Source organism: Salvelinus sp. IW2-2015, linkage group LG14 (assembly GCF_002910315.2).
Source record: "Salvelinus sp. IW2-2015 linkage group LG14, ASM291031v2, whole genome shotgun sequence".
In the NCBI taxonomy this organism is placed as follows: domain Eukaryota; kingdom Metazoa; phylum Chordata; class Actinopteri; order Salmoniformes; family Salmonidae; genus Salvelinus; species Salvelinus sp. IW2-2015.
In genome coordinates this window covers 50,492,914-50,503,309 of record NC_036854.1, presented here as the reverse complement: position 1 = coordinate 50,503,309, position 10,396 = coordinate 50,492,914, and the positions used below count along the sequence as shown (strand labels likewise).

Below are 10,396 nucleotides of genomic sequence, written 5' to 3'. Positions count from 1 at the left end.
TGAAACACAAGTATTAACCTGACACACATGGTTAGGGGCTTAAAAAAGAAGACACCTGTACCATGTCAGATATAGAATTGAAATGTATTCAATTTTGAGTTTGCATCCCAATATTACACTTATTTTTATTATTTTATTTTATTTTATTATACATCACAAAAGCCTGAAAAAATGTTTAAAAAAAGAAAATTGACATAGAATTTTTTTATTTTCGTCGTAAAATTATGGAATTGTGACAAATATTAATAATATTCCACCCATGAGTCTAAAGAGTGTGCTTTTGGTCAATGACAGCAGGAAAGGACTACCACACCTGGTCTAAAGATTCAGTCTGAGTCACAAAGGGCTACCACACTCTCAGCCGTAGAGAAATGCCTATTGAAATTCTTGATTATCGTGGATTTATCAGTGGTGACAGTGTTTCCTAGTCTCAGTGCAGTAGGCAGCTGGGAGGAGATACTCTTATTCTCCATGGACTTTACAGCGTCCCAAAACTTTTTGGAATTAGTGCTGCAGGATGCAAATTTCTGTTTGAAAAATCTAGCCTTTGCTTTCCTAACTAGCCTTTGGTTCCTGACTTCCCTGAAAAGTTGCATATCACGGGGACTATTCAATGCTAGTGCAGTACGCCACAGGGTGTTTTTGTGCTGGTCAAGAGCAGTCAAGTCTGGAGTGAACCAAGGGCTATATCTGTTCTTAGTTCWAKWTTRTTTGAAAGGGGCTTGCTTATTTAAGATGGTAGGGAAAGCACTTTTAAAGAACAACCAGGCATCCTCTACTGACGGGATGAGGTCAATATCCTTCCAGGATACCCGGGCCAGGTCGATTAGAAAGGCCTGCACGCAGAAGTGTTTAAGGGAGCGTTTGACAGTGATGAGGGGTGGTCGCATCGCAGGCAATGAGGCAGTGATTGCTGAGATCCTGGTTGAAAACAGCAGAGGTGTATTTAGAGAGCAATATGATATCTATGAGGGTGCCCATGTTTACGGATTTGGGGTTGTACCTGGTAGGTTCCTTGATAATTTGTGTGAGATTGAGAGCATCTAGCTTAGATTGTAGGACGGCCGGGGTGTTAAGCATATCCCAATTTAGGTCACCTAGCAGTACAAACTCTGACGATAGATGGGGGGGCAATCAATTCACATATGGTGTCCAGGGCACAGCTGGGAGCTGAGGGGGGTCTATAACAAGCGTTAACAGTGAGGGACTTATTTCTGYAGAGATGGATAATTAAAAGTAGAAGCTCAAACTGTTTGGGCATAGACCTGGATAGCACGACAGAACTCTGCAGGCTATCACTACAGTAGATTGCAATTCCGGCCCCTTTAGCAGTTCTGTCTTGATGGAAAATGTTGTAATTGGGGATGGAAATTTCWGAATTTCTGGTGGCCTTCCTAAGCCAGGATTCAGACACGGCTAGGACATCAGGGTTGGCGGAGTGTGCTAAAGCAGTGAATAAAGCAAATTTAGGGAGGAGGCTTCTGATGTTAACATGCATGAACCCAAGGCTTTTACGGTTGCAGAAGTCAACACATGAGAGCGCCTGGGCAATGGGAGTGGTGCTGGGGGCTGCAGGGCCTGGGTTTAACCATCTACATCACCAGAGGAACAGAGGAGGAGTAGGATGGGGGTACGGCTAAAGGCTATAAAGAACTGGTTTGTCTAGTGCGTTTGGAACAGAGAATAAAAGGAGCAGATTTCTGGGTGTTGGTAGGATAGATTCAGGGCATAGTGTACAGACAAAGGTATTGGTTAGGGTGTGAGTACAGTGGGGTAAATTCTAGGCATTGAGTGATGATGAGAGAGGTTGCATCTCTGGAGGCGCCAGTTAAGTTAGGTGCGGTCTCTGCATGTGTGGGTGTGGACAAGGGGGCTATCTGAGGCATGTTAGCAGGACTACGGCTCTGCAGTAAAATAAAACAATGAGAGCTGCCCTAAACAACAGTATACAAGGCATATTGACGTTAGAGAAAGGCATAAAGCAATCACATGTTGATTGGGAGAGCTAAGATAACAACGGGTAAGACAACAACGGGTAAACAGCTAGGACAACAACAACAGTAAACAGCTAGGACACAACAACAACGGGTAAATGGCGATGAACGGGCAGAGTTCAGTTAGCTACACACAGGGCCTGAGTTTGAGGCTGGGGGCCGACAGATAAACAAAATGGCATCAGCTGTGTCGCAGAGTGATCATAGGGTCCAATGAGCAGCAATAGATGAACCAGGGAGCTGTCTAAAGACTAAAGACTCTGTCTGTTTTTGTGTGTGAGCAGGGGACTCTTGATGATGAATCTATGGTTATTTAGCGGTCATTATTAATGAATGACCAACATGCAATAAGCAGCTAATGGTAAATGCAAAGTTTGTAGAGTTTGTGAAATATTGAATTGAACACTGGGGCCAGTTTCCCAGATAGAGATTATTTGAGTCCTTGTACTAAAAAGCTAGATTCTCCATTGACCATGTTTCTTAGTCCAAACTAGCTTTAATCTGTGCCGGGAAACCAACACAGTACGGAGGCCTAATGTTTACCTCTTCTGCACAAGACAAAATACAAAAAAAACATGTGTAATTTTGGAGCAGACTAAGGAGAAAAAAAAGGTGACAACATGATTTATGGAAAGGACTTGTGGCAAACAGGAGAAATTGTGTGCAATTGGACTGTCACCTGGACCCAAACAAGACAAAATACAAATTACTTGTAACACCCCAGGTGTAAAAGAGTAGTCTCACATTCATGATAATTTGGACCAAAGAAGTTGATTAACTAGGAAAAGTGTCACAATAGATCCCAAGTGAAAGACTGGCAGTAAAGGTAGAAAGAGATGAGGTGGTTGCTAGAAATAGCAATGGGGGTCGGATTCGGTCCCACGCTTTCACTGGTAACTGTATTCTGGTGGCAGTGGCTTAGACCGCCCAGTAGGAAACGCAAGTAAAAATGTAATGAAATATCTCCACTGTCATAACCTGTTCGTCCACTAACCTGTTCCGGAGCCTCTCCTGGTGGCCCATGATGGCTGAGGCGTGGTGAGGGTACTTCTGCTTCAGGTGCTCCAGGAAGGCCTCCCTCTTTTTGTTCCATGTCCGAGGGCTGCATGGCCAGGATCTCCGGGAGCTGCGTGCCCCCCCTAACGGTGCCTGCGGGGGACGTTGCGGCTGCTGTTACCTTTGGGGTCTGGCCCGGGTGGGGGTCCCATCCGGGGGGCCCTGCCTCCTGCTCAGGTGCTCGGAGTCCTCCGGGAGGTCACCTTTAGGTTGCTTTTGGTTTGCTCTGGAGAGAGAGGAGAGAGGGTGGGTCAACATACAGGTACTGTGGCACTATTCTTTACGGTGTGTGGGTGTATATTTCTCCTGGGCCAAAAGGGCTTAGGAGGTGGGTGTGGCAGTGGGCAGGGAAGTGGCGCCCAAGAATCTACTATGCAGGAAAAAACAAATGTGTGTTATTTTTATACATTTGCTAAAATTACATTTTAAAAGATTTGCTTTGTCATTATGGGGCATTGTGTGTAAATTGAGAGGGAAAAAAACATGTAATACATTTTAGAATAAGGCTGTAACTTACATGTGAATGTCTAGGGGTCTGAATACTTTCCGAATGCACTGTACATACTAATACATTTTACGGACATAGTATAGTTTACAATAGTTATCTTTGTTTGTTTTTAGTTTCGCCATCCTGCAGAATGTTGATCCCTGGAAATCATATGCATCTGAGCACTTAGTTTTAGTAGCTTTTAGTAGCTTAGTTTTGGAAGTAGTTTGCCTTTTGTTTTTTATTTTATACAAACTGGGACAGTATTCTTTTTACTGTTTATTCTCACACTGTGTGTGTGTGTGTGTGTGTGTGTGTGTGTGTGTGTGTGTGTGTGTGTGTGTGTGTGTGTGTGTGTGTGGTGTGTGTGTGTGTGTGTGTGTGTTGTGTGTGTGTGTGTGGTGGTTGTGTGTGTGTGTGCGTGCATGTCCTTAGGTGCATTGACAAACCTTTAGGGCATACACATGACTATTAAACTATAGTCTAAGTCAAAGACCTAACCCTAAACACCAGTGGACCGGGCAGACTGGGAGGGTTCAAACAGCAGAGGTTCAAATGTAGAACCCAGTTCCTACATCAAACAAAACTATGCTCCATTTATCTCTGGGACCCTCAGGATGACAAATCAGAGCAAGATTACTGAACGTAAGTACATTATTTACCTTCAGAGGTGAATGTATCAAACCAGTTGCCGTGATAAAATGTTTTTTTGTTGTGCACTCTCCTCAAACAATAGCATGATATTTTTTCACTGTAATCGCTACTGTAAATGGACAGTGCAGTTAGATTAGAAAAATTTAAAGATTTCTGCCCATATAAGACATGTCTACGTGGGGAGAAACAAGTATTTGATACACTGACGATTTGCAGGTTTTCTACTTAAAAGCATGTAGAGGTCTGTATTTTATCATAGGTACACTTCCAAACTGTGAGTAGACGGGAATCTAAAAACAAAAAATCCAGGAAAATCACATTGTATGATTTTTAAGTAATTAATTTGCCATTTTTATTGCATGACATACAGTATTTGATCACCTAACCAACAGTAAGAATTCCGGCTCTCACAGACCTGTTTAAGTTTTTTTAAAGAACCCTCCTGTTCTCCACTCATTACCTGTATTAACTGCACCTGTTTTGAACTCGTTAACCTGTAAAAAAAACACCTGTCCACACACCTCAATCAAAACCAGACTCCAACCTCTCCACAGATGGCCAAAGACGCAGAGAGCTTGTATAAAGGGACATTTCAGGGATAAAATTGTAGCATGCACAACAGGCTGGGATGGCTAACAGCAATACAAGCAGCTTGGTGAGAAGGCAACAACTGTCTGGCGGCAAATTATTAGAAAATGGAAGAGGTTTCAAATGACGGTCAATCACTCGGGTCTGGGGCTCCATGGCAAGATCTCACCTCGTGGGCATCAATGATCATGAGGAAGGTGAGTTATCAGCCCAGAACTACACGGCAGGACCTGGTCAATGACCTTGAAGAGAGCTGGGACCACATCTCTCAAAAAGAAAACCAATTAGTAACACACTACACCGTCATGGATTAAAATCCTGCAAGCGCACGCAAGGTCCACCTGCTCAAGCCAGCGCATGTCCAGGCCCGTCTGAAGTTTGCCAATGACCATCTGGATGATCCAGAGGAGGAATGGGAGCAGGTCATGTGGTCTGATGAGACAAAAATAGAGCTTTTTGGTCTAAACTCCACTCGCCGTGTTTGGAGGAAGAAGAAGGATGGTACAACCCCAAGAAACACCATTCCAACCGTGAAAGCATGGAGGGTGGAAACATCATTCTTTGGGGATGCTTTTCTGCAAAGGGTACAGGATGACTGCACCGTATTGAGGGAGGATGGATGGGGCCATGTATCGCGAGATCTTGGCCAACAACCTCCTTTCCCTCAGTAAGAGCATTGAAGATGGGTCGTGGCTGGGTCTTCCACCATGACAACGACCCCGAAACACCACAGCCAGGGCAACTAAGGAGTGGCGCCGTAAGAAAGCATCTCAAGGTCCTGGAGTGGCCTAGCCAGTCTCCAGACCTGAACCCAATTAGAAAATCTTTGGAGGGAGCTGAAAAGTCCGTATAGCCCCGCGACAGCCCCGAAACCTGAAGGATCTGGAGAAGATCTGTATGGAGGAGTGGGCCAAAAATCCCTGCTGCAGTGTGTGGCAAACCTGGTCAAAGAACTACAGGAAACGTATGATCTCTGTAAATGCAAACAAAGGTTTCTGTACCAAATATTTAAGATCCTGCTTTTCTGATGTATCAAATACTTATGTCATGCCAATAAAATGCAAATTAATTACTTTTAAAAATCAGTAAAATGTGAATTTCTGGATTTTTGTTTTAGATTCCGTTCTCTCATAGTTGAAGTGTACCCATGATAGAAATTACAGACCCTCTACATGCTTTGTAATGTAGGAAACCTGCAAAATCGCAAGTGTATCAAATACTTGTGTTCTTCCCCACTTGTAGGTCCTGGGAAATGTTTTTTTGTTACTTACAACGTCATGCTAATCACATTCGCACACATTAGCTCAACCGTCCCGCGGGGGGGACACTGATCCTGTAGAGGCTCTAGACCAAAAATGATGTATCTACAGATCAGACCTGGGTTCAATTACTATTTGAAATTAGACCAAATGCTTTATCTGCCATTTGATTGAGCTTGCCTGGGGCAAAGGAAGAAAATATTTGCAGAATATTCACCCTCGGACGATACATGTCCCGAATGGACATGTARTGACATAGCCGACCGCTCTTGTTTAGTATACACAGTTCCATTTGGGGCTCAAGATGAAAAGATCATCGGTTCTCTACTCAATGACAGCATCAGCAGAGAACTAAGCATCCAAGAAAATGATGAGAAGCATTGTTCTGTTATCTGTTGGGAATTTTCAATAAATCTAGCCACAGGAAACAACCTTTCAGTTTCATTGCATGAATTATCATAAAATCATAAAGTGGGATATTGATATCTTCCAGGACAGGAAGCATCCAGTACTGCAGACTAGTKCCCATGTGTGTCCCAAATCACACGCTATTCCCTATATAGTGCCCAACCTTGGTCCAAAGTAGTGCACTATAAAGGGAATAGGATACCATTCAGGATGCACCCCCCCATCTCATCACATAGTCATGTTGTTGCTTATTTCAGCGATCGGAACTCCAGATTTCATGTGACAGAAACAATAACAGTGATGAAAACATCAAACTGAAGCAGCTGTTCACTTTAAACTCTCCCCACTTTCAAAAGCCTGGGCAAATATTCAAAATATGTCTAGGAGAGAGACGGACCGTTATCCAGAGAATTGGGAAATGGAATCATCACAGTGAACAGAAGTCACTGACTACAGACATTCGTACGTCAAAGTCAATATTTTCAGGAGGAAATGTTATTCCTTCCAGTAGCACATTAGGATGTTTGAAAAACGGCGGCCATCTTGACTTGGAATAACACCATTCTCTAAAGGGATGTCCTGTCTTCCTCTCAACTGTGAACTTTGATACATCATGAACTTCCAGGAAAAACAGAAACCACACGTCTAGTTAAAAACATAAATATTGAAAACCATTCAACTTCATTTTAACACATCAACATACTGTTAACTACCCAATATATCAACATGACATTCAATCTTAAAGAGGCAGCCCGGGATCTTATACACTTACAAATTCATAACATATTGTACAAATTCAATTCGTAACATATCATACGAATTGCAATTTAAAAAAAAAATGCATTGCAAGGATGTTGTAGTATATAATTGTGCACAATTTCAAGGGCCCGTTTTGGCTCATGAGGACTCCTTTCAAAACTACTGGCTGAAATGATGCAAAAGCTCTGAAGCATCACTAAAGAGAGAATGAGAAACATTTCCTTTAGTTCAAGCTGTAAACACTCTATTATCTTGTTATAAATCTATCTGTTCCTTGGGACTGGGCCATAACACTACAAATCACTACTTTCGATTACTATTTCACTACTACAGTGTGCTATATAGGGAATATGCCATTTGGGATGCAGCCAGTGTGTTTGTGACAGTGAGGGGCTTGCTGAGAGCTATCCCATGGGGCCGTGTGCTGACAGACTCTTTTTCCCGTGCTGTAATTCTTCCAGGCTGTTGGTTCTGCGTTGAGCTGGGGCGTGGAGGATAAGAGAGGAGCGCGGTGGAGTGTGAAAACACAGMGCGAGAGTAATAAAGCATGCTGATCTGTTGGCGTGTTTCTCTAGACTGCAGGTACAGCCGTAATGTTTACTTTTCAAAGGCTAATGGGGAAACATAAGGGTCTGGCTCTGGCTGGGGAGGTTACCTCAGGATTCGTCTCTTTCTAGGTCAAGCACACAGCAGAGGAGATTAGAAAGTGGGCATTTCAACKGATATTTTTCACTGCTTCAGTTTAACGGGGCAATCTGGGATTGGTACATGAAAATCAACGTGGCAGGGTGWTGTTGTTTGAATCCCAGATTGGCCTTCATATGTTTGTTTTTTTTTCAATTAGGAAATTCTTCAAAATCATTGTAAAGCGGTGCTTGATCAGCTCAATGGGGAAACAAGCAAAATCATTATTTTCTGTACATCTGTTCACAGAGTCTTGAAATGGGAGATTCCTCAGGCTTTACAACGGGGCCATACCCACGCAGGCATTGAAGAGACGAGGCWTCTCACAAAACACACTGACGGTGGTAACAGAAAGGCATGAATGTCGGGAACGCAAAGAGAAYCGTCTACAAGATGCCCTCTCTCCATAACACCAGCTCTCTCAATAACACCTGCAGCACCATCTCCAAGCTCAACGGCAGTCACGTGAAAAGCGTCCAGCCACAGTATATCATCATCGCTGTGTTATGTTCCCTCCCTCACCAAACAAAAGCACATGGGTGTAACACGACTTTCGGTTCCAGCGTTGTGTTTCAGTCGCTCTGCTTCCCTCCCACACAGTAGTGTTACTTATCGCATGGTGTTTTGGTCTGTCGATTAAGGTCACCCAGTGTGACCACTTACTTCATCATTTGCTAACACACACATCACTATTTCTATGTCTAAAAATACACTAAAGTGTTCTGTTAATAAGTGCCTTGCTAAAAGTCACGTCCGAATTATGACTCATTGAACTTGAAACGCTTGTTTGAATGAGCAGGAAATACTTCAGTGGAAGGGAAATGGCAATAACTATTTGGACTTGTTTAATGAACCATAAGTGATAAAAGATGAAAGAAAACCATTACAGCGGTYTTTTGGAGACCTTTTGTATTTCATTGACAGGATGCCATCTCTGGAGTAGAGATCCAAGAGTTTGACTCTACACACCCCCACTCACATGCAACCCTCATATACGCTGCTGCTACTAAGTATTCAGACCCCTTGACTTKATTTTGTTACGTTACAGCCTTATTCTAAAATTGATTAAATCCATTTATTTTTCTCATCAATCTACACACAATACCCCATCATTTMTTTTTTWTTTTTTTAATCCATTGTAGAATAAGGCTGTAACGTAACAAAATGTGGAGAAAGTCAAGGGGTCTGAATACTTRCRGAAAGCACTGTATCTCCCTCTATCGATCCAGTATCCCTACACATTGTAAAAATGGTACGGGAATTGACCCTGCATATAGTATGCTTACTTACTTTATCGCATTCTTCTTATTTCTTCTTTTATATAGTGTGTGTTTTTATTCTACCTTGCTATTTTTTTTGTATTCCTTTGTTATTGATTTACTGTGTTGTTGGGGTTAGAGCTTGCAAGAAAGGCATTTCACTGTACTTGCGACATTAAATCTTGAACACCAACCGAACTGGTAACGTTGCATTCACGTGGATATATCCACCTACACAACTCACTGTAAACTCTGTCTAGATCAGTTAAGCACTGCTAATGGGGGTGTAATGGAGGTAGGAACATACCAGCAAACCGTGCCGCGGGACGGGTAATGAAAGATATCCCACTGCCCTTACCCTTACTCTAGTTGAGTGTTGCAACATGGCTGATGTACTCACAGGTCTATTTTTAACTCCCAAATGACTTCGCTACTGTATCTACACCGAACACTACAAGAAACGTTAAATCAGCCAATTCTATTTCAGTTTCCTTACCTTCCACAAGACTTGAACATTCTAGAATAGAATAGAATACATCCTCCTCGCCTGTCTCTTCAAGTCCTCCTCTCCCTTCTTCCATTTTATCAACACACTGGGAGCGAGGAAAACGGGTCGGGAGAAATAGAAAAACAACACAGGCAACTGTTGACTTCCAAATTGCAGACAGGGCTCACGTGAAAAAGGGCCTAGAGATCCGCCCAGAACCACAGGGGTGACCAGTAGGGATTTAGAAAACAAACTGCATTCTAGGACACAGGAGGGACAGCAAGCACCTCTTCTCTGCCTCAGGCCAACCACTCACTGACTGCTTATTTGTGTAAGGTTGGGTATGTGTGCATGTGTATGTGAGAGGGAGAGAGAATTTGCATGCGTGTGCAAGTTGCCTCCTCTCTATAGCCATCTAAAATAGGTTACTGGCATCGTTCAGTTAGAGAGTGGGCCCCAGCCCAACAGGTGTCTGACCCACTCTCTATCACACATACACGCACGCGCGCAGACACACGCATGGACCACTCTGGTCTTTGTCACTGCAGTATGTCTTATATGAGCTGACTCCTACTAAGCCATTCCCTCTGATCTCATAGGGAACCTGACAGTGACAGGCTTGTGTCCAAATGGCACCCTAATCCCTTTATAGTGCACTACTTTCGTCAAAAGAGAGATGTAACCAGGAACGTGTCCTACTTCTGGATTACGGACAGTTTATATTCATCACACAAGGCTCTCAACTTATCTTTGCTCAGCTG

At 43.1% G+C, this 10,396-nt stretch overlaps 1 protein-coding gene and 1 long non-coding RNA gene across 2 annotated transcripts in view; one reads left to right on the top strand and one right to left on the bottom strand.

Annotated features, from left to right (window-relative positions):
• Positions 1-10,396, bottom strand: part of LOC111973168 (sickle tail protein homolog) — a 193,366-nt gene that overhangs the window by 102,828 nt on the left and 80,142 nt on the right. Inside the window, 4 exon segments of the mRNA XM_070446718.1 lie at positions 2,973-3,139; positions 3,142-3,184; positions 3,186-3,247; positions 3,250-3,276. Coding sequence (XP_070302819.1) covers positions 2,973-3,139; positions 3,142-3,184; positions 3,186-3,247; positions 3,250-3,276 — 299 coding nt within the window.
• On the top strand, positions 3,986-9,424 carry LOC139028703 (uncharacterized). The gene is made up of 3 exons (XR_011480956.1): positions 3,986-4,182; positions 7,667-7,787; positions 8,139-9,424. It is a non-coding gene; the product is annotated as an uncharacterized lncRNA (long non-coding RNA).